This window comes from Rhincodon typus, chromosome 9 (genome assembly GCF_021869965.1).
Source record: "Rhincodon typus isolate 14 chromosome 9, sRhiTyp1.1, whole genome shotgun sequence".
NCBI classification, from domain to species: Eukaryota; Metazoa; Chordata; class Chondrichthyes; order Orectolobiformes; family Rhincodontidae; genus Rhincodon; species Rhincodon typus.
Window position 1 is genome coordinate 23,680,767 of NC_063340.1, and position 27,421 is coordinate 23,708,187.

Genomic DNA, 27,421 nt, shown 5'->3' on the forward strand with positions numbered 1-27,421 from the left:
TCTTTAAGCTTGTATGAACAGTTTGGTATATTTTGATTTTAATCATATATTTGCATAGTAAACTCTTACTGATATACCAAGTCTGCAGCATTGTGTGCTTGTGCTTCAGTGAAGGAGCATCTTGTTAAAGCAAATCATCTGATCTATCAAACTAGATTTCAGTCTGGTATTTGTCGTCCTCAGTAATGACATTGGCCAAGATCATAGTACCAAAAAATCTTTAATATCATCATGACCACATGCTGTTTTGAGGCTGATGTCCAACGTGACCATCCTTAGGTTATCAGTTTCAAAAATAACTTGAAGAGTTGGAGATTGATGATCCTAATATTATGTGAGAAACCCAAAAGAAATGTTGACACTTTATCAATGCCATTCTAACATGACCACCTTGTTTAATATTTTACTACTGGCCTTTGCACTGATTTGCACGGTTTGCAAATACATAAGGTGGCCATAGTTGGAGGGCTTTCCAGATAGTGCTCAAGTGAGAGAGTTTCCGGTCCTACCTGTTAGGTCGCGCTCCCCACCACACATATATACACAACCCCACAGTGTTTAATTCTTCGTTGCAGTCCCTGTCAACCTCATTAGCTTTGAGTTTTCCTGCATTCCTAACATTTCAGTTAACTATTCATCTTCCTAATTTCCCCCCAAATCCCAGGCCTAACACACATCAGTGTCAAATATTGTGATCCACTGTAGCCCATTGAAGGTGGTCATTGAAGTTGTTTTCTCCCATGCAATATAGCTTCCCATCTCCATGCTTAAAGTTGTCCCTCTTCACACTGTAAGTCTCTAATGAAGCAACAATGCACTAAAAGGCAAGGCAAGACTATATGCTGTGAACATATGACTCTGTGCACGAATGAGCACTAAAGAAAGCAAGCAGAGCCATGAGATGCATCCTGTCCTGATGCAGGGGATGCTTGTGTCCCTGCTCACAAATTGGCCTAGTTGCTGTGTTACAATGTAAGGTGTTGGTGAGCTCCAAGTATAGAAGTGTTGAACTGTATTATAAGCTGTGCTCCCTTTAATTTTTCCTGCTGCTTTGAAAGCCCCTGAAGTTCGCACATAGCATCAGTTTCTGGAACAGGAAGTCAATATGTCTGCTTGACAATCAATGTGTGCTGCTTAGAGGGAACATTGATTATATGTTACACTGAGGTATGCTGTAATGATAGTGAGACTGATGCTTTGCTGAAGTGACAATGGATGGATGGTTGGAAGGTGGTGTGGCTGAGTTGTTATACTGTTGTCAATAAGTTGTACCAGGAATTAAACAGTGAGATAGTACCGGGCAAGTGCATTTAGCCTAAATCTGATCCTAAGCTCCGAGTCTTAAATCACAGCAGTAGAAAAGGTCTCGGCATTTGCTATTGTTGGTATCAGAAGGTAAGCTCTTTTCTGTAAGTGTTTTGTATACAAATTGGCTGTCTTAGTTCCCTAGATTTGATCACACTTTAATTGTACCGAATTATCTGTAAAGCACTTTTGGGTATCCAGTGGTCATGCAAAACACCATAAAACTGCAAGTCATTTTTCCTTTTCTGTGGTTAATGTCATTATTTTGATATTGGTGTAGATACCCAAAAGCTTGGTCAAAAAGGTTTTAAGGAATGGATTGAAGGAGGAACAGAGCTTATAACTTTTTTTAGGAAGAGATTTCTAGATCTTGAAGCCGAGGCAGCTAAAGGCATGGCGTTAGTAGACTGATTAAAATTGAGAATTAGAGCAGTGCAGATGTGAGGGATGTGGGGCTAGATGAGATTAGAGATGGGCGAAAGGCCAAACTGTGCAGAGATTTGAAAATGAGGATGAGAATTTTGAAATCAAGATCTTGCTTCATCAGGCAGTAGTGCAAGTTATTGAGCACAGGGTGAATGTAAACGGCATTTGATGTGAGTTGCAACATGGGCAGTTTTGGAGAACATAAAGCTTGGGATGGGCAGACTGTGGAGACTGACCAAGGCTTTTAGATTGGTCCAGTCTGAATGAAACCTGCATGGATGAGAGTTTGAGTGGCAGAAGATTTGAGATCAATTGGTGACAGGTAACGTTACTGAAGTGGAAATAGTAATGGTACAGATACGTGTAGAAACCAAAAACACTGGGATTGAAAACTGTTTGGTTCAATGTCAGGCAGTTGTCAGTGGAGGGGAATAGAATTGGTGAAGGAGCCAAATTTGTGACTGTGACCTCAGGTTTCAGTATTTGCAATATTTAATTGGAAGACATTTCTGTTCATCTAATACTGGATATCAGCACAATCTTTGCAATTTAGATGCTAAGAAGGGATTGAGAAAGGTGATGTTGCTGTCTTCTAGAATCATAGAATCCATGTAGTGTGGAAGCAGGCCATTCAGCCCATCAAGTCCACTCTGACCCTCCAGGCATCATTTACACCATGTGTGTCTTTTATGTTTGGTGTAAGAGCTGTTTTGATAACTGAGAAGTTGGAAATTTTGATTCAACATGAAGTTCCAACACATTTGAGAACTCTGGAGAGGAAAATTAATAGGAAAACAGAGTACCGATTAGTTATTCTAGATACTGTTTAGTGTGTCCAGGCAGGGCTGGTTAACAGTCTTGAAGTAAAAGATCCAAAGGGACAATTTGATTGAAATATGATTGAATTTCATGTTAAGTTTGAAAGTGCCAAAGCTCTAGCTCAGTTAAGAATCTTAAACATAGCCAAAACATATTAGAGAAATTAGTGAATAGACTAAAAGCTAGGTGACAAACAGTGTCATATTTAATGAAACAGTTCATAGCTTGACTAAAATCCATTCCATTGAAAAACAACAACTTTTGAAATAAGATCTATATGTGGTGTCCCTAACTAAGTTAATGCTGATAGTCTTAAAATAGAGGCCCAAAGATTGGGAGGAATTTAGAAACTGGCAGAGTCACCAAAGATTTTGATAAAAATGGAATAGAATGAAATGAAGCTTGAAAATAGAATGAGCAAATTAGCTAGGAATATGTAAATAGATTGCAAAAATGCTTTGAACAACTTTAACAAGTATACAACAAGGAAATTAGCTATCTCCCTGGAGACAGATGGGAGAAATCATCATGGTGAATACAGAAATGGTGCAGATGTTGAACCAATTACATGCTGAATTAGGAGGTAACCAAGGAGCTAAAAGCATTATGACTTAATTTTATCAGAGAAAATGTACAGGAGGGATTTAAATGACAAAATCTCAGGACTGGATGACATGTCCTAGGTTCTAAAGAGGTGGACTGCAGAAATGGTGGAAGCACTGGTTATGATTTTCCAAAGGTCTGGAATAGTCCCAGTGAATTGGAAATTAACAAGTTGTTGAAGGCAGAGTGGTGGATGTGTTTTTGGACTTCAGGTAAGGTGTTCAAGGTTCTATATGGTAGACTCGTTAGCAAGGTTAAATCCCATGGAATACAGGGAGAACTAGCCATTTGGATATAGAACTGGCTTTTGAAGGTAGGAGATGGAGGGTTGCTTCTCGGGCAGAAGATCTGTGAACAGCAGTATGTCACAAGGATTGGTGCTGAGTCTACTGCTTTTCTTCACATCCAAATTATTTATATAAATGATCATAGGAGGTATGGTTCATAAGTTTGCAAATGACACCAAAATTGGTATAGTGGACAGCAAATGTTACCTCGAGTACAGTGGGATCTTGGTCAGGTGGGACAATGGGCCAAGGAGTGGCAGGTGGAGTTTAATTTAGATACATGTAAGGTGTTGCCTTTTGGAAAGATAACTCTGGGCAGGATGTATACACTTAATGGTAAGATCCTGGGGAGTGTTGCTGAACAAAAACCTTGGAGTGCAGGTTCATAGTTCCTTGAAAGTGAAGTGTCTGGTAGACAGGATAGTGAAGAATGTGCTTGGTATGCTTGCCTTTATTGGTCAGTGCATTGGGTATAGGAGTTGGGAGATCGTGTTGCCAGGGTTCGAGGGTTTAAGCTATAAACAGAGGCTGAATAGGCTCTGAGGAAGGGTCACTGGACCTGAAACGTTAACTCTGTTTTCTCCTTCACAGATGCTGCCAGACCTGCTGAGCTTTTCCAGCAACTTTGTTTTTGTGCTGAATAGGCTGGGGCTATTTTCCCTCGAGCGACGGACGCTGAGGGGTGACCTTGCAGAGGTTTATAAAATCACAAGGGGCATGGATAGAGTAAATAGCCAAGGTCTCTTCCCTGGGTTGGGGAAGTCATGAACTAGAGGGTGTAGGTTTAAGGTGAGAGTGGAAGAATTTAAAAGGGACCTAACGGGCAACATTCTCAGTGGGTGGTGTGTGTATGGAATGAACTGCCAGAGGAAGTGGTGGAAACTGGTACAATTAGAACTTTTCAAAGGCATCTATGAATAAGGGTTTAGAGGGACATGGACCAAATGCTGGCAGATGGGACTAGATTAATTTAGGGTATCTGGTCAGCATGGACAAGTTAGACCGAAGGGTCTGTTTCTGTGCTGTACAGCCCTCTGACTCTAAATGTAACACTGCAATTTAAAAAGAAATAGAGAAAATTGAACTTCAAACCAGTTCATCTGGAATTATTAAAGTCCTAACAAAGCATTTGGAAAAGCATGGTATGATCAGACAGAATCAGCATGGTGTTATGAAAGGGAAATTCTGTTTGAGAAATTTCAGTTTTGAAAATCTATGAAAGGGTAAATAAAGGAAAACTAGTGGATCTATTATATTTGGATTTCCAAAGGCATTTAAAAAGGTTACACAGGACAAGAACTTGTGGATTTGGGGTTAATACTTTGGTGGGACTGGAAGATTGTTCATGGGCAGGAAACAGTAGGAATAAACCAGGCAGTTTCATGTTGTCAGCATGTGATGAATAGGCTACCACAAGGATCCGTGTTTGGGCATCAGCTACTTACAATCTATATTGACTTGGATGAAGAGACAAACCATTGTATCCGAGTTTGCTGGCAATGTGAACCTAGGTGGGAATTTTAGGCTTGAGGATTGCACATAGGCTGCAACAAGATGTAGGCTGGTTAAGTGTGATGACAACACGAGTAGCAGATGGAGTGTAATGTGGAAAGTATATGAATTCTATTTTTTTTTATATATAAGAATATAAAAGCAGAATTTTTTAAAATGTCTTGAAATTTGTATATTCAGAAAGGACTATACTCTTTAAAATAAATTTGAAGTTAGAATACCAATACAGGAAGCATTTGGAAAGACAAATTGTAAGTTGGCTTTTGCAAGGGGAAATGAAGTACAGGAATAAGTAAGAATTCAAGGAGAGAAAAACATTCAGAAACAAAAACAAATTGTTGAAGAAAACTCAGTAGGTCTGGCAACATCAGTCGAGATAAATCAGTTAAGTTTCGGGTTCAGTGACCCTCCATCAGAACAGATCTTTCGGAATATGGGCTAACGTAGCCTAGAAAGAAAGTTGGGTGGTCTGTACCTTTAGTGGCCCTTAATCATAGAATCTTGGAATCCCTACAATGTGGCCCAAGTCCACACTGACCCTTGGAGCATCCCACCCAGTTCCATCCCCCTATAACCCACCTAAGCTACACATCCCTGAACACTTTGGGCAATTTAGCATGGCCAATCCATGTAGACTGCACATCTTTGGACTCTGGGAGGAAACTGGAGTACATGAAGGAAACCCACATAGATGCAGGGAGAACGTACAAACGCCACAGACAGTCACCCAAGGGTGGAATCAAACCTGGTAGCAGTGCTAACCATTGAGCTACCGTGCTGCCCCTACCGTGCTATAGGGATTGATGCTGGGTCCACTGTCATTTGTCACTTTCATAAATGATTTGGATGAGAGTTTAGGGGGTATGGTTAGTAAGTTTGCAGATAGCACCAAGAGTGGTTGTGTAGTGGACAGCGAAGAAGATTATCTGGGAATGCAGCGAAATCTTGATCAACTGGGTCAGTGGGCTGAGGAATGGCAGATGAAGTTTAATTTAGATAAATGCAAGGTGTTGCAAATATAGTGGGAATAGGATCAAAAGAGTAGGAGTTGGGTATTGTGGATAAGATGTGGTCAAAGAGGGCATAAGGAGAGATGAGAAACAAACTAGGAAAGGAATCGAGATTAGAGGAGAGCAGGAAGGATCCCTAAAGAACATTTAGCTTGGCAGGCTAGGGGAAGGAAGGGAAGGCTCAGAGGTAGCTGATCGGATGGTCCCAGTCTTGGTGACAAATACAATCAGAGTTATTTTTATATGGTATGGATGGAGAGATGCACAAAGAAAAGATGGCCTTATCTGAAATCGATATAATGGGAGTAACAAGACCACAAGATGACAAAGTCAAGCATGTGACTGTGAGTATGCTTTGGGTAATCTGCATGGAGAATGAGGTTAAGGAAGAAAGTGAATTCAGAGGAGAGAGACCATGATTCAAGCGGAGGTTAAAATCATCTCCAATGAATTAGTGTAGAGGCTAAGGGAGGAAATTATTGAAGGTAGTTCTAGAAAATTGTCATATGAATAGCCTGGACAGGAAATCACTAAGTGTGCGTGCAACAGGATGAGATAGTCAGGAGTGATTAGAGATTAAAGATTAGCCCTTAACCAGCACTTTTTGGATTTGAGATTTGGTGAGCGAAGCAAAAGACTCTTGGGGGTTGTGGCCCATGAGGCAGCAATGAGTGCCCGATGGCTCATGAATACCAAAGGAGCCATGGAGGGGAATTGCTGGTTTACCTACAAGGAAATTGAGCCTGGAATAGCAGCAAGAGAGTCAGAAACTTGAAGTACTGAGGTATTGGGAGGTCTTTGAGGTGACTCGATATCAAGAGAAAAGGTCTAACGTTGATACAAAGACACAAAAGCAAAAACAATGCAATGATGTGGTAGTTTGGCTGCCATTCCAATTGTAACTGCATCACTAAGTGTGCATGCAAACGGACATGAAAGCTTTTCATAAAGGAGGTTATGAAGCATTGATTAGAATGCATATATCTTGGTACCAAGGCAAGGGAGAAGTATGAGATTGCTGCTGCATCCAATGGAGCAATACCCCAAGAGGAACAGTATCATGTTGTAGAGAAACATGTGACAAAAAAGTACATATAAAATGCAGGCAAAAGTATTTGAAGATTACTGTAATATGGATGTATCTGATGAAGGTGAATAGTGCATTCTTAAGGTTTTAGTATGTAACAAAATATTGTATTAATTTTTGAAAGATTAGAATTTTAGACAGTAGCTTATGGATAGCTTCCCTTGGAAATGCATTGTAATTCCATTTTTGTCAATTACAGCTTTTCTAGCCTCTTAATCTTAAAGGCAATATGTTAAGAGTTTAATTGGTGGATTGGGTGCAGGAAGCTGAGCATGAAACAGTGGTAAAACTTGAATAAATTTTGCTCTCTGCTGTTAGAAGTATTTTCCTCTTGTAATGAAAGCCTGCCTTTTTCCTCTAACTATAATCATAATTGTGCGCTATTGCTGTTATGATACATGTCATTTGGCTTTCCTAAAGTTTTTTTCAATAGTAGTCAATTAGTTGAAAAGAGGGCTCACACTTTGCAAAGCTATCGCTTTAGGGCTTTGATAGAGAAAGAAATGAAATCCAAGTAGCAGGCTGGCATTTCATATAGAATGGTTGTGTGTTGGGTTTGTACCTCATACATGCGTAGCAAATTACACTTTCAGAAGTCCTATTCCAGTATCTCATGTTCCACAGACTTCGAGGTCACTTCTGGGGGCTGTTCCTGGGCTGCAATTGGAATTCTACTGAGATTATGCATGATAGGCCTGCTGTTGCACATATATTCTGAGGAGATTGAGCCCTTCTAAAGATCATAAAGAGAGAATCAAAGTCATTAAAGTAAAAATTTGTAGTCCACTGGAAGAAGTGCTCATGTTAAATAACAAAACTAAATAACAAAATTTAAGGTAAATAAAGTGTTCGTACCTTTCTCTCCCAGCTGGGGTCAACTAATAGCAGAGATTAAGTCTGGAAGTGTGCCCTAGCCAATCTATATAAAATTTGAGTTATTTGGTAAATCACCTATTTATGAACAGTTTCATGACTGTTCATAAATTCACTGTTATAGTCATGGACAAAGTAGGCTTGGCTTGACTTTTTTTAATAGTGGATGTGTATTTGTAATGATTCAGTTTTCTTCACTTTCCAACAGATGTTCCCGAGTAAGAAATAATCTTAAAAACAGGTCAATGTGTGATTAGTGGAGAAACTAGATTTCTTCTAGCCATTGTATTCCCTGTTTAGGCGTTTGCTCAGGTTTGCTATTTTTGATTTCCTCAGACTTTTATGTCTCCCTATATGTAGGTCAGCTCAAGGTTAGTGAGACAATATCATGTTTGTATCTCCTTTGATAAGCATGTGTGTGCTGCATGGTTGCTGTGGTTCAGAAACATATGCTTTGTCTACAGGGATAAACTTTACTAATAGATCTGGGAAAATGTGATTTGCTTGTTAGTTCACTGTGCTGCAGTGAAAAGGATGTAGAATAATGGTAGTTTTCAATCAATTTCATTTTTCTTCACCTGTTCTAGTTTGGTAAAGCTTACCTTGTCTGAACTTGTGCAGTCACCAAAATGATGAAATCCCTGGTTTATGAAGGTAATGAATTCTAGACACCTTTTATATTTGAAAGCATAATTTTTTTTTTTGGTTTTTTAATGTCTCTATTCTCTTCAAATATGGCGGTTAGTTGGGCTTCTATTTGGAAAGTGAAATTCACGTAACGTTAGGCACACTATGATTTACACTTTTTTTTTGTTTTAAAGCATAACATTCAAGCTTCTTAGCTGTTGTCCTATGAATGTGAACTCTTTTTTCAGTCCTTGCCAAAGTGGCTGCAGCACAGCACAAAGAATGCTAATGTATTTTCTGGTGCTACTAATTCCCAAACAGCAACCAATGCCCCCCCCACCCAGGGGAAAAAAAAAGAAGCCTAGTTTCTTCACATGAAAGTTAGTTTTCATGCTTGACCCAGAAGGGTCTTTTGGCATGCAGGAATACGTACCAGGAAAACTGAAAATTTAAGCCTACTTTTGGAGAAAAGTAAAAATGCTACATTTAACCAATTTCCTCTTGAAGTTTGGAAGTTAAAGGGTTTCACGGTGGTTCTTTCTGGCAGACTGAGTGCCTAGACCAGATCTTGTGCAATTTTGGTTCAGAATTACAGCACTTGCTGCACATGTGCTATGTGCAATGATTATTTCTTAACTGAAAGAAAATTGATGTATAAAAGTAGCACCATCTGCTACAAGTGGATTCCAAAATAACAATGTGAATGCTTGAAAAATGACGGTTTAAATTGCCAGGACGGTATTGTGTGATTTCCACATGTGAAGCTTAATTTAGACTTACAATCCACCCTAGAACAATAAAATGACAACTATAATTTATTTGTGAAGGTACAAGTTACTGCCAGACCTCTGTCCGTGCTATTCAAACATAATATTGGTGAATTTGTATAAAGTGTCTTGAGAGAATACAAGGGATTAAACTTCTGATTTTTCTTGAACTCTCTTCTCTCCCATCTCCTACCCTGAAGACACCTACTATCAGAAATCTGTCCCCATGTTTTATGCAACAATTTTGTTAAAGTCATTGGCTGTGTGGAGATTCTTTCCCACAAAATGATGTTACTTCTGGTTGATCCAGTGGGCTTAAGAACTTGACACCTGAAGATTTTGAAATAGCCTGAGCTGTACATATTTACAACCATTTGTGATGCATTAATCTAGCAATGTCAGAAAAATTTTGTGTTTTTTTTTTCCTGTGATGGACTGTATTTTGAAAAGAATAATGCAAAATAAACCTGCCTACAGTGTGTTCTGGATTACAGATTTCCATTGTACAGTTGATCAGATTCTCCTGTAAAGTTGTAAACATCTGATTTGAAAGATGGCTGTACAAACTGAGTAACTATTATTTTGAATGAAGTTTTTATATAAACAAATCTTCCACTAGTTGCTGCCCATTCCTGTTGGTACCTGATTTTGAAGCAGTTATACATCCCCAAAGGGGTACATGCTATAAACAAGTGAATTCCACATGATCAACTTTTTATTGTTCACAAAGGGCATAGTAAATAGCTTTTGAAAGCTGCCTATTTTACCACAATAAGTCTGAATTGGTACATTTTGGTAATGTTTATATGCCTGTTAATAGGAACAAAATGAAGCTTAGACAACTGCCAAAGAAAAAGCGCAAAAATGGGAATGAAGTTAGCTAACAGTGTTCCTTTATTTCTTGTTTAGCTAGTTGCCTCTAAATACACCTGACTGGTTGATGTTAAAATAATATCACTAAAATAAAAAAAACTTTTGCAATCGATGGAACACGCATGTTGACAGTATTCTTTATGTTGAATCTTGATGTTAAACAAAATGAAGATGGTGTGATCAGAACGTAACATTACATGTATGCTCAATTCAGTTATGAGATTTTACAACAGGTTACTAAAAGATGGCTGCTATTAAGGTTTGTTTTGTTTTTCCATTGTGGCCATTTCATCATAATTCAATAAATAGTGGAAGAAACTTGTAGCTCTTTGTTATTTTTGTGTGATGTATCTGTAAACTGCATCACGTATACAGGTGTGATTCTGGGATTTTAAATGGGAAATGGAATAAATATAGGAAATTTTATAAGGGCTGATTAGCTTAACGCCACTGGTAAGTAGATAATGGACGTCTTACTCAAAATGACAGGAAGGTTTTAGAAACTAAAGCATAATGCAGAGTTCCAAAGAGAAGATAATGTTTGGCTAACTTTGCTGAATTCTTTCTCGTAGCAGAATGGGTAGTTAATGCATTGGATGTAATATTTTTAGAGATTCATAAAAGCACACTAGATAACAAGCCAGCTGCAAAACAGAACTAAGGGAATGAATTAAAGTTAGTTACTCCAAACTGGCAAAAGAAGTATTCCACAGGGGTCAATGCTGTAACCACTCTGTTTGCAATTTACATAAACCATTGTAACTCTGGAATTTTTAAGCACAGTTTCAAACTTGCGCTCAATATCTGTACACAAAGTTCGTACCCCTTTTGGAGATGTACAACTGCTTCTAAGTCAGGTACCAAAAGGAATGGGCAGCAACTAGTGGAAGACTTTTTATATAAAAACTTCTTCATTCAAAATAATAGTTACTTGGTTTGTACAGCCATCTTTCAAATCATATGTCTGCAACTTTGCAGAGAATCTGATCAACTCTACAATGGAAATCTGTAATCCAAGAACATATTGTAGGCAGGTTCATTTTGCAATATTCTTTTCAAAATACAGACCACCAAAGAAATACTAATACAGAAGAGGACCGTGACAAAAGATGGGAAAATATAATAAAGTGCACAATTGTTTTTAACTAGTTTAAAAAAAACCTTCATTCTAAATAAGTAAGATAGTAAATGTTGACAGGAAGATTGAGAAGGTTTGGAAAATAACTTTGATGTACTGGGGCATGGGTAAAAATATCACTAAATCCTGGTTTAATAAGACAAAACCACAAACTAAACATTGAGGTCCATATTCTAGGTGGGTAGAACTAAGAAGCAGTGAAGGTGCATTCAACTTGTTTTGATGTAGCGATCAGAACAGTCTCCAATACTCTGTGGTCTAACAAAGGTTCTGCACAAGGATGGTGATGAGAAAAATATTTTCAGGTATAATGGCTCAAATTCTGGTGTAATTATATCAGGACACAAGGTGAAATAGTGGTATTGTCATTGGACTGGTAATCCAAAGTACAACCCAGGTAGCAGGTTGAAAAAATTTTACTTTAAACACTTGATCTGTAACAATTTGTGATCTCCTCCAAAATGTATTATTTACACCCCTTCCACAATTACAATCTCTAAATCCTCTTGCAAAGCATTCACCATTTTGCTCCTACCCCTGTCATTTTTTTTGTTTTAAATTAATTCACCTGATTTGGATGCTGCTGAAAGGCTAGCTATCATTGGCCATCCCCAACTGCCTTTGACAAGGTGTGGTGAGCTCTGCCTTGAACTGCAGAAGTGTGCCGTGCAAGTTCTCCCATAGTAGGTAGGGGATTCCAGGATTTTTGGTGATGAAGGTTCTGTGATATGTGTTCAATTATGTATGACTTCAAAGTTGGTGTTTCCAAGTATCTGCTCGCTTTCTACATGGTAGTGTTTGAAGTGGTTGTCTGACAATTTGCATCGATATGTCACTTTAAACGTGGTAACACGTCTCAATGTTTTTCACAGGAACGTTATCAGATAAAATATGATGCTGAGTCGCTGAAGGTAGTTTTAGGGCAGATGACCAGGTTTGGTTAATGACTTGGGATCCTTCTAAAGGAGGAGAAAAAGACGGGGAGATTTAGGAAGGGAATTCCAGAGCTTCAGGCCTTTGCTGACCACCAGTTGAAGCAATTAATATCTGGATTACGTAAGAAACCAGAATTAGAGGAGCATAGATGTGAGTATTCATAGAATGCCTACAGTGTGGAAACAGGCCCTTCAGTCCAACAAGTCCACACCAAACCTCAGAGCATCCCACCCAACCTACACATCCCTGAACACCACGGGCAATTTAGCATGGCCAATCCAGCTAGCCTGCACATTTTTGGATTGTGGGAGGAAACCCATGCAGACACTGGGAGAATGTGCAAAGTCCACACAGACAGTCGCCAGAGCGTGGAATTGAACCCGGGTCCCTGGTGCTGTGAGGCAGCAGTGCTAACCACTGAGCCACCGTGCCATATTGTAGGACTGGAGCAGGTTAATCTGGGGAGAGAGGGAGTCCATAGATGAATTTGAAAATGAATTAGAAATTTAAAATCTATTCCTTCATTAATGAGAAGCCAGTTGGTGTAGGTTACTGTGTATAAACAGTGGGTCTACAGAACTTGGTGTGATATGGGCAGAGTTTTGGAAGAACTTTTAAGTTTATTAATATTCAATTTAGAGTTAAGCATGGCTGAGGGTTGTGGTGGTGGAGTCTTGAAGTTTTTTTTAATGCAAGCGGAAATGAGCAGTCAGTATTGTGGGTTTGTTGTCATAAGTTCGTCTTTAGAGAATGGAAACAGGTGAGTGCACTCCACACAACGGACAACAAAGGAGGTGCAGAAGAGAAAACATTGTCAATCCTATCAGTCGTTGCAGATAGTTTGGGAAAGATGAACCATAGAGGAGTGATAATTTATCTTTGCCACAGAAGCATTGCATTTTACTTGTTAGCTTTATTGTTGTTTTGATATGGTGGTAAAACACTCAGTTGGAGGAGCTTAAACATAGATTTTCAGGGAAGATAAGTATGTTAGGGAACAGCAGCATATTCAGAACTTTGGACAAGAAAGGCCGGTTGTAATTGATTTGGTTTGGTGGCTTACCAAGTTGGATGTCAAAGTTTTTTTTTTTTTTTTTGAGGAGTGGAATGATACCAGAAAAGCTATTAGCTAAAGGGATGAGGAAGTTAAACAATGGGCCAAATGCTGGCTAATGGGATTAGATCAGATTGGGATGTCTGGTCGGCACAGGCAAGTTGGACTGAAGGGTCTGTTTCTGTGCTGTATGACTAACCACTATTCAAGCTGTCTCATTACATATCACCAACTCTAGAAATGCCTGTTCGCTAATGGACTCTACCATAAGCTGCTCCAAAAATCCACCTTGTAGATATTCCACAAATTCCTTTACTTGAAATCTGCTACCAACCTGATTTTCCCAGTATACATGCATATTGAAGACCCCCATGATTATTGTAATAGTGCCTTTCTTTACATGCCTTTTCTATCTCCTGATTTAATTTCTGCCCCACATCCTGACTACTGCCAGGAAGCCTGTACATAACTCCCATCAGGGTTTTTTCCCCCTTGGCAGCTCCTCAACTCTATCCACACAGATTCTACATCTTTTCATCCAAATCACTTTTGGCTATCAATTTACTTTGGTTTCTTACTAACAAGGCACTGGTGCCACTTTGCCCACCTTTTCAAATGAGGCATGTAATCTGGATATTTAGTTCCTAGCCCTGATGATTCCCTTGCAGCCATATCTGTGTATCTCTGTATCGGCTCATTTCAATCTGTGCTGCAAGCTAATTTTACCTTGTTTTGTATATTATGTGCACCTCAGTCCTGCATTGACTGCCATCCTCCTCATAGTTGAGATTTTAGCTGCTGTGCCTGAGGTTAGATTCCTGAGCCTTTCCATTCTCTCTCTGTCCTATTACTTGTTTTGTAAACTTTAACCTTTGCTGAGCAATCCCCTCCCCCCACCACCACCAAAGCTTTAACATATTTTCTATAACTTTCCATGCAATTGAACCCCCACCCTGATGACTTAGACCACATCAAATGCATTGCCCTCATCAACACTCATAGAATCCCTTGCGTATGGAAGCAGGCCACTTTGGCCCATCGAGTCCACACTGCCCCTCCAAAGATCATCCCACTCGGACCCCACCGTATAACCCTGCATGTTTCCCATGGCTAATCCACCTAGCCGACACATCCCTGGACAATTTGGCATGGCCAATCTACCCAACCTGCACATCTTTGGAGTGTGGGAGGAAACTGGAGCGCCCAGAGGAAACCCATGCAGACACAGGGAGAATGTGCAAACTCCACACACAGTTCCCCAAAGGCTGGGCTCGAAGCCGGGTCTGAGACACCAGTGCTAACCACTAAGCCACCGTGCTGCCTGGCTATCTCCCTAACAAATTCCACCAAATCCGTCAAACATGACCTTCTGTTAACAAATCCATACTGGTTGCCCCTGATATTAATCTGTGTCTTTTTAAGTACAGATATGTTCTGTCCATCAGAATTCTTTATAACATCTTTCCCATTATCAAGGTTTGACTGACTGGCCTGGAATTTCCTGATGTAATCTTTCCTCCCTTTTTTTAAATAATGGGACAACTTTAGCAGTCCTCTGGGACCTCACCTGTCACCAGACAATATGCTTTAGTTGTGATTATAGTCGATGATATCCAACATGATAGTCTGTTCCTTGGTTTCTGTCAAATTTGATTTCAAAATACAATTTCCAATATGAAAAAAATCAGATTCGTTAAAGTTTGAGTAGATTTATAGCTTGCATTGTGGATGTTGTGGTTGGTTGGCTCACCAAGCTAGTTCTTTGTTCCACAGACATTTCATTACCCTGCTGGGTAACATCATCAGTGCAGCCTCCGATGAAGCCTATGTCCAGGAATGGGAGCTGTTTGTTCTTTTCCTCTTCCTTCGTGAATCTGATCACGGGGAGAGTGTTTATTAGTTCGTGTGTCTCCTCTAGTTTGGTCCATTTAATAATTACGAAGGTGTCGTCCACGTATCGCATCCATAGTTTCGGTTGGACTAGCGGAAGGGCAATGCTTTCGAGTCTCTGCATCACCACTTCAGCTATTAGTCCAGAGATGGGTGATCTCATGGGTGTCTCGTTCATCTATTCATATATTTGGCTGTTAAAGGTAAAGTGGGTAGTGAGGCATAGGTCTAGTAGCTTCAGCATATTGCCAGGCGTGCCATCACATAGATTAGCCAAGGAGTTACAAAGGAGACTAAAACACCTTGTCAGCAAGTTGTCTGTGGAGATGGTGTCACTCGGGTCTTGTTCTTGTTTTAGTAATGTTGCCAGTGTTTCTCCTGCTAGTGGTATGTCTATCAATGTGAATAGGGCAGTAACGTCAAACAATATCGTGGTTTCGTCGTCGTCTGTTCTTATGCTCTTGAAGGAATTGAGGAACTCTTGGTTTGAGTGGGGTGACTTGCTGATGAGGTGTTTTAGTCTCCTTTGTAACTCCTTGGCTATTCTATGTGATGGCGTGCCTGGCAGGGAGACTATGGATCTGAGGGGTACTTCCAGTTTGTGTACCTTCGGGAGGCCATAGAATTGGGGGGGTGTTAGTTCCTTTTGGTTTCCTTCTTAGGTAGTCTATTTTGTTGATTTGACTGGTCTGTTTGAGTCTCGAGTGTGTTGAGTATCTTGTTGCCCAGTTGTGGTGTCGGGTTTATCTGCACTTGCCGGTATGTGTTCGTGTCGGTTAGTAGTGTCTGTGCTTTGGAGAGGAAGTCTCGTTTGTTTAGTATTACCGTCATGTGCACTTTGTCTGTTAGTAGTATTATGATTTTTTTTGTCCTTTTTCAGTCCATCCAGGGCCTTCCTTTCTGATGTGTTAACACCCTTAAATTTGCTCCTTCTGGTCAGTGTCGGGATCACTGTCTGTCTTGTTATGGCTTGTTATGTTTCTTCATTTGGTCTTCAGTGCGGCTTCTAGTGTGGCTAGAAATTCTGTCTTGGCGTCTCTATAGTTGTAATTGAATCCACAAATTAGGACAGCTTTCTCTGTGTCTGTCGGTTTCTTTTCCAGGTGTCAGCTCTGTTGTTGTTGTTTTGGTGGGTTAATTTGGCTAGTTTCTCCTGAATGATCTGTCTTTTTTTCTTGGCTCTTTATAGTCTGTTGACTGATGTCAATGCCTTGTTCTAGGTCAGGTTGTCCAGTCCTGGCTGGTAGCGTCTAGGAATAAAGTTTGTTTGTTTGTTTGTTTGTTTTTTTTTGGTGCGTAATTTCTGTCATATCTGTGAAGCCAATTGATTGCTTCACTGATCATTATCTTCACCATCCTGCAGCCATTGTGTTCTGCTGTCCTATGAGCTTGTAGGTTGTTGATGTGAGGTGGGGTTTGTATCTCTCACTGCGTGGTAATACCTGGTTCCCGAGACATCCATGTAGGAAGTAGTGTTGTTCACGGGTAGCGCTCTGTCGTTTGGTGTAGTTTTCCCATTTTTGTGCCAATTTGAGCATACTTTGCCCGTAGGTCTCTAAGGTTTTTGAATAGTTTTTGTAGCTCGGGTTGTGGTTGGTTGGCTTGCTGAGCTGGTTCGTTGTTCCGCAGACATTTCATTATCCTGCTGGGTAACATCAGTGCAGCCTCCAATGAAGCTTCATCCCCAACTGCATTTATTTGATGCTGAGAAAAATAAATCTGAAGACAAACAGAAGAGGCAGTTTATGACAACTGGTAACAGATTAAATGAATTTGTGGTTGTTGATTTGACTTGTCATTTGTCATAGCTTCCCCACCCATCATTACTACAAGTTCTTAGTTTACATATAGGAAGCAGTCTTTGGTCAGTGTTTTGAGTATAGGAATTGGGAGGTCATTTTATGGTTGTACAGGACGTTGGTTAGGCCACTTTTGGAATACTGTGTTCAGTTCTGGCCTGCCTGCTATAGGAAGGATGTTGTGAAACTTGAAAGGGTTCAGAAAAGATTTGCAAGGATGTTGCCAGGGTTGGAGGGTTTGAGCTATAGGCAGAGGCTGAATAGGCTGGGGCCATTTTCCCTGGAGCATTGGAGGGTGACGTTATAGAGGTTTGTAAACCATGAGGGGCATTGATAGGGTGAATAGACAAGGCTCTATTCCCCAAGATAGGGGAGTCCAAAACTAGAGGGCATAGGTTTAAGGTGAGAAGGGAAAGATTTAAAAGGGACCTACAGGGCAACTTGTCCACGCAGAAGATGATTCAAGTATGGAATGAACAGCCAGAGGAAGTGGTGGAGGCTAGTTCAATTAGAACATTTTAAAGGCATCTGGATGGGTATATGAATAGGAACGGTTTAGAGGGATGTGGACCAAATGCTGGCAAATGGGACTAGATTAATTCAAGGTATCTGGTCAGCATGGACTAGTTGGATTAGAGGGTCTGTTTCTGTGCTGTACAGCTCTATGACTCTAAATGTAACACTGCAATTCAGGCGTCTGTTTCCGTGCTGTACATCCGACTCGTAGGGTAGTCACTCAGTATGTTGGGCAGCATCTGTGGAGAGAGAAAAACAGTTGATGCTTGGAGTTTGATGTTACTCCTTTAGAATAGGAATTGGATTAAAGGATCAGGGAACACAAGTCTCCAGTACTGTTGCCTGAATGTTGGAGTGAATTAAACTGGCTAAAGGCTGGCATCTGTGATCCTGGGGACCTCCAGACGTGGCCATGTGGATCATCCACACAGCACATTTTGGGTGAAGTTGTTTCAGGTGCTTCAGTCTTGCCTTAAATCCTGAAGAAGGGTAATACGTGAAACGTTGACTGCTCCTTTCCTCCAGATGCTGCCTGGCCTGCTGTGTTCTTCTAGCCTCCTGTTTGTTTTTCTTTTCTGCTGATGTGCTTGGGCTCCCATATCATTGAGGATAGGGATATTTGTGGAGCCACTTCATCCAATTAGTTTAATTATCCAGCATTGTTCCTGTCTGGATGTGGCAGGACTGCAGAGCTGAGATCTAATCTGTTGAGTATGACATCATTTAACCCTATCTGTCGGTGCTGTTTAGGGTGTAAAAGAATCCTGTGTGTTGTAGCTTCACCAGGTTAAGCCTCATTTTTAGAGATGCCTTGTTCTGCATCTGGCACACTCACCTGCAGGCTCACTTTTAATGGTAGATTGGCTATGAAGTTGTAGTTTGTTTTTGAGTACAGTTCTGCTGCTGATGGTCTCATGGATGCCCAGTTTAAAATTGCTGTTTGAAATCTGTCCTGTTTAGTATGGTGGTAGTGCCACTCAACATAACTCACTGTGAAGATGGGATTTTGCCTCCATAAGGACTGTGCAGTGAACACTCTTATTGATACTGTCCTGGAAAGATGCAGGCCGATTTGAGGGTGAAGTCAAGTATATTTTTCCCACTTGGTTCCTTTTACCACCTACCACAGATTCAGTTCGGCAGTTATGTCCTGTAGTCCTCGACACTACTAACAGCCACTAATGATCATTATCGAGCAACTCCTATTGATGGATATTTTAGACTCCCCGCCCAGAATACATTCTATGCCTTTATTGCTCCTGACTGCCAGTACCATGGTGGCAGCATTTGATCAAATCCTAGTAAAATTAATGTCAGGGCCTTCTTTCCTCCAAATGGGTGTACAATATGCAGCCTTACTGATCCATCAGCTCAGGGGAGCACCACGTATGGTCATTGGTATGTTTGGCTGATGCCATGGGCCTTCATTGACTTCAGCATCCATGTTGAAGATTCTGAGGACAACTCCCTCCATGTATGCCACTCTGCTGCCACCTCTTCTGGGTCTGTCCTGCTGGTATGACTCCTTTACCATGATCATTTCTTGCACTGAACAGTCTAAACTGGCATTTCAGATTTAAGACCCTAACTTTCCCAGGTATTTTCTTGTACTGTATCATGTATAATAATTCACCTTTGGACTAAGATGATGAGGTCTGGAGCGGAGTGATCCTGCTAGAACCCAAACTGAGCATCATTGAATAGTTATTAAGAAGTGCCACTTGATTGCACTTTTGACACTTTCCACCTCTTTGCTATTGAGGATAGATTGTTAGGCTACAAATAGTCTCTATATTGATTTTTGTCCTACTTTTTGTGGACAGGGGATCCTATCCAATTTTTACACTGTTCTATAGGTGCCAGCATTCAAACTGTGCTGTAATAGTTGGCCTCTCTGGAAACTTAAGCTTTTAGTTTTGCATTTGAGATGTTGTAAGGGCATAGTCTTTTACCATATCCACTGTGCTTGGCTGTTTCTTAATATTAAGTTGTGTAACTGAATTGAAGTGAAGACTAATATTTGTGCTAAGAAAAACCTTGAAGAAATATGATGGATCATTACTTTGGAAGATGTTCTGAAGATAATTGCAAAGTTTCAGTCTTGCTGTTGAACTCTTTGGGCGTCTGTCATTATCGAGAATAGTACTGTTCATGGAGGATTCTCCTTGTTAATTGAAATTAACTGTCCTGTTGTGCCCAAGGCTGTACACTCTGCTGTTCTTTCTTTTGGAATACTGCTCATTCCCACTTCCTCCACTCACTGACAACAAGACTTTAAGGCATTAAATCAGTTGCTTTGGCTTTTAATCCCTCTTTTTCCTTCAAAAGCATCTTGGGTTTTTTATTTTATGGCTATGCTTTTGGAGTCTTGATGTTGAATCACCTTTGGATCAATTTCATGTTGGAAAAGTGGTACAAGGAAGAGCTATTCATATTTTGTTCGTTTTTAATGGTGTATATACACACAAAACAGTCTTGCACTCTGATTTCCAGTTTGTTTTAAATCAAACGGCATCTTGCTCATTTTGCACAAGGGTTTTCGTTACATCACATATATATTTAAGGTATATTTCCAGTAATCTCTTAGTATGGTAAATATTGTCATTCAACAGTTTAAATTAGACAGAAATTTATTTTTGAGCTTGAGTCAATAGTTGATTATTCATCCTGACTCTTGTATTCCCATTGCAGTGATTATGCCACTGGTATCGGCAATCTTTGCCTATCAAACATGAACCTGCAGAGACCCCAGCCATGAAACTTGTACACGTCTATCAAAGCCACATTCTAGTTTTCTAATTTACACAGACAATTTGACTTGAATTTACTTGCCTGCAAATAAAAAATAAAATGGTGGTTAGACCATTACATGTTTCATTAGAAATGACGATGACAACAACAATGACAACAAAAATTGCTGGGAAAACTCAGCAGGTCTGGCAGCACCTGTGGAGGGAAAGCAAAGTTAATGTTTCAGGTCCAGTGACCCTCCTTCAGAACTTTTTATTAGTTTTCCCCAGTTTCTAAAATTCTATTTGAGCCCAGTAAACATTGGAAATTCCAGGAGCAAAAACAGAAGTCCTGGAAAAGCTCAGCAGGTCTGGCAGCATCTCTGAAGAAAAATCAGAGTTAACGTTTTGGATCCCGTGATCCTTCCTCAGAACTGGCAGGCTTAATAATAAAGTCCAGGTTGGATCTAAGCACATAGAATGCAGTCAGTTCGGAGGAAGATAGGTTGGATTGGGTGGGGAGCAGAGAAATTGAGGTGACCAATGTCATGTTGACAATTTTCAACGAACACATCAAGTGCGGGTAAAAACCCAGAGGGCGGGGTCCACATGGAGGGGGAGTGTTGAAATTGGGCAAAGGTGTCTGTGAACCAGAAAGCGGACTCTTGCCCAAAGAAATGGGCAGAGAGATGAAGACAGCAGAACAAGAGTTCGATGTCTTAGCATTGCCTCAAATTAATTTAAGGTGGGGACGCAGAGGGATAAAGCTGAGACCTTTGAAGACAGAATATTCTGGATCGGAGAGCAGAAGGTTAGGAGGGATGGTGAATACCGGACAGGATGTGGGGTAGGGAGAGGGGATGGAGTCAGAGGGAAGGGGACGGGAGGAAGGTTACAGAGGGCAATGGGTGTCTCCAAGTTGTTGCATCTTTATAGGCCTTGATACCTGAAAAGAAGAAAAGGTTTCTGGTTAGCCCAGCGAATGAGCCGGAGGATGAAGTGGAACTGCAGAGTGGTACAGCCCTGAGCCAGTGTGATGCCATGCTGTTAGACGGGGGTTGAGAGTGTGCATGTGATGCCATATGGCGCTGAGTGTGGATCACAAGAAGTGGTGAGAACAGCTGTCTGTGGAATGTTGAACATCACAGATACTTGTGATCCTGGGTGGATTCAAAGCACAAGGGATGAAACTTCAGTAGGAATCCATGTGGTGCGAGTCTGGGCTGGAGGCAGTCACTGAGGAATGTGATTATGGCTGTGAAAAGGAGTTTTAGCAAATAACTGGTCAAACACCAGGAATGACAATGAAATTAATGTCAGTGGACAAGAGAAAAGATTGGAATGGAAATCCTGTCGGAGAGGAGCAGAACTTCAAGGCAATTCCATCCTAGTCAATCTTGTGTCAGGAGGTAGGACTCTTCAGTTGATTCCTGATTGCAGGAGGGTCAAGTGCAAACTAGCTACCTCACCCCATTTAGTATATTGCCTTTTTTGCTGTGAGCACAGCAACTATCAACAAAATTTTTGTTGAATCATGTACGGTGTTACGACAAATGACTCCTATAGTATGTAACAGGAGAAAAACGTACTTTTTAAAGCATGCCTTTCAAAATGAAGAATCTCTATTGTCTATAGGTTGAAAATGAGTTTGGCTGTGCCTGACAGGATCGATTGTTGGGTTTAAGCTTGGGAACATATAGTGAGCTGAGGTCATGGGATATACACAGTGAAGTAGGGTGTGAAATCCTTGAGGTTTATGGATACCTATCTCTATATCTGCATGCTCTGAATTTGGATCCAGATTTGCTTAGGTAATCACCATGTAGTCAATCTAATTTTTTTAATATTGCAAATTCTATTAGCCTCACCATGGCACAAGATTACAATTTATGAAAATCTTTTCGGTTGAGTGGTTGGGATAGGTGGTGACATTTTTCTTCCCCTATGTGTTTTTGGTAGAATGTGCTTGCAAGAAATTTGGTGAGTACCATTTGGAAAATAACCACAAAGACACTTTACCAATCAAAATTGAGAAACATAACCAATATACAAAATTTTGGATTAGTTAGAAGTACTCAGGTGCTGTTTTCAAGTATTTAGATTGCATAAATTGTACAGTACAGAAATAAACTGTAAGGCTGAAATAATCCATGCTAACATTTTTATGTTCCATTTGACCCTCCTTCCACCCTTCTCATAACTTTTAATTGCCTAACCCTCTATTTTCTTTTTCATTCTTATCTGGTCTTCCTTCTGTTTGTTTGTACAGCTGTGCTTTGATTAACCCTTGTGTTAATTTAACACGCTGCATCAAAATGGTTGGTTCGTAATTAATATCTTATAGTGATGTCCTTTTTGTTTTTGCTTTTCTCCACAAATGGTGATACTGTCTAGTCTATTAAACTGTATTTTTTTAAAAAGACCTCTTGAGTCACACTTGGTCTTCTCTGTTCAAAAAAAGTCTTTTGATCCCTTTCCAGATGGGTATAATCTCTCATATTGGTATTATTCTTAAAATCTTTTTTTTGCACCATGTTTGATACCTCTATATCAATTTGGAACAAAGCTGTGTGCTATATCCAAGAATTTTAATAATGTTTAATATGTGTCCAGCATAACTTCTCTCAATTCTATTCCTCTGGAAATAAATCTGACTGATTTTGGTTTTCTTTTGGTTTGCTTTATTAAACTGCATTGCTCCTTTATATATGTGCTCCCAGATCCCTTTTTTGCTCCTCTACCCTGTTTAGATTCTTCTTTTCTGACCAATATGTGGTCACATTTTTTATTACCAAAATGTAATATTTTACATTTAATGTTGAAATTAATTTGCCCATTACATACATCTTCAAGTTAATGTATCCTAGTAATATTGTTGTGGTCTTCATTTTGACAATTCTTCCACACCACCCCCAGATTTGATGTCCTTTTGCATTGGTTCCAGCACTGAACCTTACAGACTTTGCTTTCCACTTCCGGCACTTTGAACTACCCTTTACTACTGCTCTGCTTTGTCAGCTCTGCTACTTGTTCCCTGCTTGTTTTGTTTATACTTACTGCTACTTGAATGTTAATATGGATGAACCAATGATTGAGGACATACTGAATCTAATTTGAACTTTTTGTTTATAAAGAACTTGTGAATTTGCAAACAGGCATCCTTAATTTGTATTTTAACTGTTAGCAAATTGAATTGATAGTCTGTATTATGTATTGAAAATGCTTTCTTTGTTTTCCAGCCTCCATTGGTATGCGATGGATGATCGGAATGACAGAAATAGAAAGGGGCTCCAGCTATGGCAACAATGACATGAACCGAAAAAATTAATTTCCACGGAGACTGCTAGTACCTCAAATGAAGAAAATATATTTTTTTGAAGAGTTGGGACAGATACTGGGGTCAAGGGGATAATGCACCTAAATTGCTGTTTCTTTAGCGTACAGATCACTGTGTAGAGTGCCACCTTAATCTACACAAAAGGGTAGTGTAAATAGGTATCCTTTTGTGATGTATGTGGTGTGTGAAACCATTCGCACAGTAATAAGAAATAGTGAAATTGGATATTGTCAGAATTCTACACCAATAGTGTCACTTGCAGGTCTGACATTGATGTTTTCACTATTATATGACATTTCAATCTAAATGGAAATGACTTTTTTTTTTAAAAAGAGAACCTGGTGTAATGGAAGAATTCAGCTTTTTTCTAATAACATAAAATTGTGCTTCTAACTTATTCAAATGCATTTGTATTTTACTGAATCGGAGTCCTTTTTGGGGCTACTTGGACCAAGATGATGTCTTTCATTATCTAATTGAAATATTTCTGGTATGTGATCCTGTCCTTGACGAATGGAGATGCTTTGTCTGTAAAGTAGGTGGATCTGCTCTTACAGATTGATGTTGTATAACAGTTAAAAGTCAAAAGTTACAGATTTGTACCTGGCTCTCCAAGAACGCCACTGGTCTTGCTGTAATCTTTCTTGTGAAATGAATGGAGGCATTTCACCATAGGGTGAGACAATAATCGGTCTTGCATCCAATGCAGCTCTTCTGCATCTCTCAATGCGTAATTTTGGTTCCAAAATGAAAGACTGGGTTACTTGCCTGCCATCTTGCCAAGAGAATGGTGCAACTCCGGGAGAGAGAGAAAATATACATGCGATGGGGAACTGTAAAATAAATTCTAAAGGACCTAGCTTACCTGGAGAATGCACTTTGCAGATTTTAAATAGATGAATTGTTTAATATTTCAAATTTTGAAATTGAGGAACAGAAGAGAACTGAAAAATTTCACCAATACTTTGGCCTCGCACATGGTGTTCTGTAAATTTATATGAAATAGTCTGTGGACTGCTCTTAAATACCTCCTTAATCTGTTTTTGTAGTGCCCTTTTGTTTTTGAAAAGAAATTGCCTTTGATCAGCATAGTTACTGATCTCCTAGGGCTTCTGTCATTTTCTTGAGATATTGTCATAGTGCCTATTTGATTACGAGACTCTGGAATGCCAAACTTTGAGAATGCACTGATATATAACACAGAATTTAGTGGAAGAAACTAAATGAAATTAGATTTGTGTTACTACAGAATAATACACTATATAATTCTCTTGTTTGAATTCTGTGATGTCTAAAGGAATGTTAGCCACATCAAATGAACAAAAGTGACAACATTGGCTACTTCATCACTGTTCCTTCAGTGAAAAAGAAACTTAGTTTCCTTAATTTTCTCTGCTTTTGCACTACTTTTACAGCCCAGTCGGCATTCTGTTCCTCCATTGTCCAGAAAATATATCTTCTGATTTCTCCATTAATCTTTTTGAGATATCAGTGGCTTGTTAGTAGCAGTTTGAGGTGAAAAATCACTGTTTTCAATGCAAATACTTGACTTTTTATTTAGGGATTCATTTAGCAGTGTCGTGTAGGTATGTGAAACCGGAGTAGAGCTGAGAAATGAGCATTGTGTGGCATCTGAGATTCCTGCTGCATTTGTAGGTGTCAATGATTTTTCACTTTTCTATTTTCTTCAATTCCTTCCTTTTTTATTTCGCCCTCAATGCGCATCCCCACCAAAAAAAAAAATTGTCTGCAAATACTGCTAGATTTGAGGTCCATTCCCCTGTTCTACCCTGTTCCTAGACTGTAACAGATCAGTCTGTTGGAGTTTCCTATAGGACCTTTTTTCCCCTTCTTACAATAGATACTGCGTCAGTAAAACTTGCAAGAGGCATGGTGTTCAGATTTGGTGATTAATAACATAATGCAACATGTATACCAGAATAATATGTTAAATTGTGCCCTAGGTGACTGGTATGATTTTTGCCTTTATTTTCTGTACAGGTAGTTCTCCTATAACGTGATAGTCGCATTCTTGTGTAACCTCGTGCTAGAGGGAAATCGTGCTACCTATACAGCAGAAAGTTTGAGTTATCCAAGCAGTGTCCACTATTCATCAATTGTGTTACAGCTAATTCATGTTAATGAAATAGGTGTTATAGTGGAACTACCTGTATTTATCCAGTGTATATTATTACAAGTAATACTGTACCTATTTGGAAAGGAACTACATGCAGAATGTCTGTCCTTTAGAACAGTAAGGGTGTCACCAAACAGATGTCATTCACTGCAGTGATGACTCTGGTGATTTAGAATCTCCCTGTATTTGGATGTTTTAAACCCTTCAGTGAAAATTGTTAAATGATTTTGCTGGCAATGAATTTATTGTGAATATCATGTACCAAATCAGTCACTTTGCTAGTAGCAGTAAAAAAAAAAAAAAATTATAATGCACCTTATTGGATCTTCAAACATCTTGCAGTCAGGTAAGTTTTGAAGTACTTTCTCTATCCCCTAGGTGGATGAAACAGCCTATTTGTGCACAGCAGGGTTGTCTAAAGAGCGTTGGATAACTGAGCAAAAATAGTTTGCAATCATGATAGTATTGCATTTCAAGGTGGTAATTTGAGGCACTGTAATTGGATGTGCCCAAAATTGTCCTGTTACTGAATAGTTTTAAACTCCCTCTTGGCAGGAAGCATGTGCTACCAGCCTCCTACAAAACTTTTGTATCTCTGAGTGTAAAGTGTGTTGCGCAAGAACCAGCAGATGAATTTAAAATGTATACTAGAGTTAAAAGTTCAATTCTTGAGACCAGTATTTTGGGCAAAAATTTGAGTTAACGTTCATATGAAAATATTGAGTTGTTGATTATGTGTGCTTAAATTTGGGTCTACACAGCTTGAAATAAAAAAGACAATTTTGAGAGTGAAACCAAAAAAGATTGCTCTGTTAACCACAAACTTGCTTCACCTGCCAGAAGTTCTTAATTTTCCTAGTCGCATTTGTTTTCATTTTTAAAAATGAAAGTGAACTACATTCCAGTAGAAATGACAAACATGAATAGTTCATAGGACAGCACGGTGGCTCAGTGGTTAGCACTGCTGCCTCACAGTGCCAGGGACCCGGGTTCAATCCCACCCTCGGGTGATTGTGTGGAGTTTGCACATCCTCCTCGTGTCTGCACGGGTTTCCTCCGGGTGCTCCAGTTTCCTCCCACACTCCAAAGATGTGCAGGCTAGGTGGATTGGCCAGGCTAAATTGCCCGTAGTGTTCAGGGTTGTGTAGATTATGGGGGGAGGGGTCTGGAGGGGATGCTCTGATTATCGGTGTGGACTTGTTGGACCGAAGGGCCTGTTTCCACACTCTAGGGATTCTATGAAAATTGACAGGTGATATCGTCATCATAACTGTCGCCCACCACCCTCTGTATTGTTCAGCACATTCATTAGAAATAATGTTTTTTGAGAATGTTGGGATCAGGTTCATTCCAGGCATCTATGATTGACACAATATTAGTGAGGGCGGTTGCGTGTTTCTGCTCTTTGTTTTGGACACTGAAAGCATTTATAGGATTATACTTTGGTCTGTAATTTTTGAGTTATGATCTGAGAACATAAGGTCCATTTTTGTAAGGTATATCAATGATTACAAATTGTTAAGCCAAAAATTCTCAACTCTTGAGATCAATGTCTACATGGTTATGTATGATATTTTGTAAATTTGTATTCCAATAGCTTTTCAAGACTTTGAACAGTGTACCTGTACTTATTTTCTTCTGGAATTGACCAAATGAACCAACACATCAGTGAAGATTGCATCAACCAAGCTGTGGT

General features: G+C 39.7%; 1 protein-coding gene across 1 annotated transcript in view; it reads left to right on the top strand.

Moving 5' to 3' along the window:
• LOC125483986 (1-acyl-sn-glycerol-3-phosphate acyltransferase delta-like) overlaps positions 1–26,531 on the top strand; it is a 118,257-nt gene extending 91,726 nt beyond the window's left edge. The window contains exon 5 of the mRNA XM_048600946.1: positions 23,491–26,531. Coding sequence (XP_048456903.1) covers positions 23,491–23,579 — 89 coding nt within the window. The 3' untranslated portion in view covers positions 23,580–26,531. The remainder of the gene's footprint in view (positions 1–23,490) is intronic.
• The last annotated feature ends 890 nt before the right edge of the window (positions 26,532–27,421 follow it).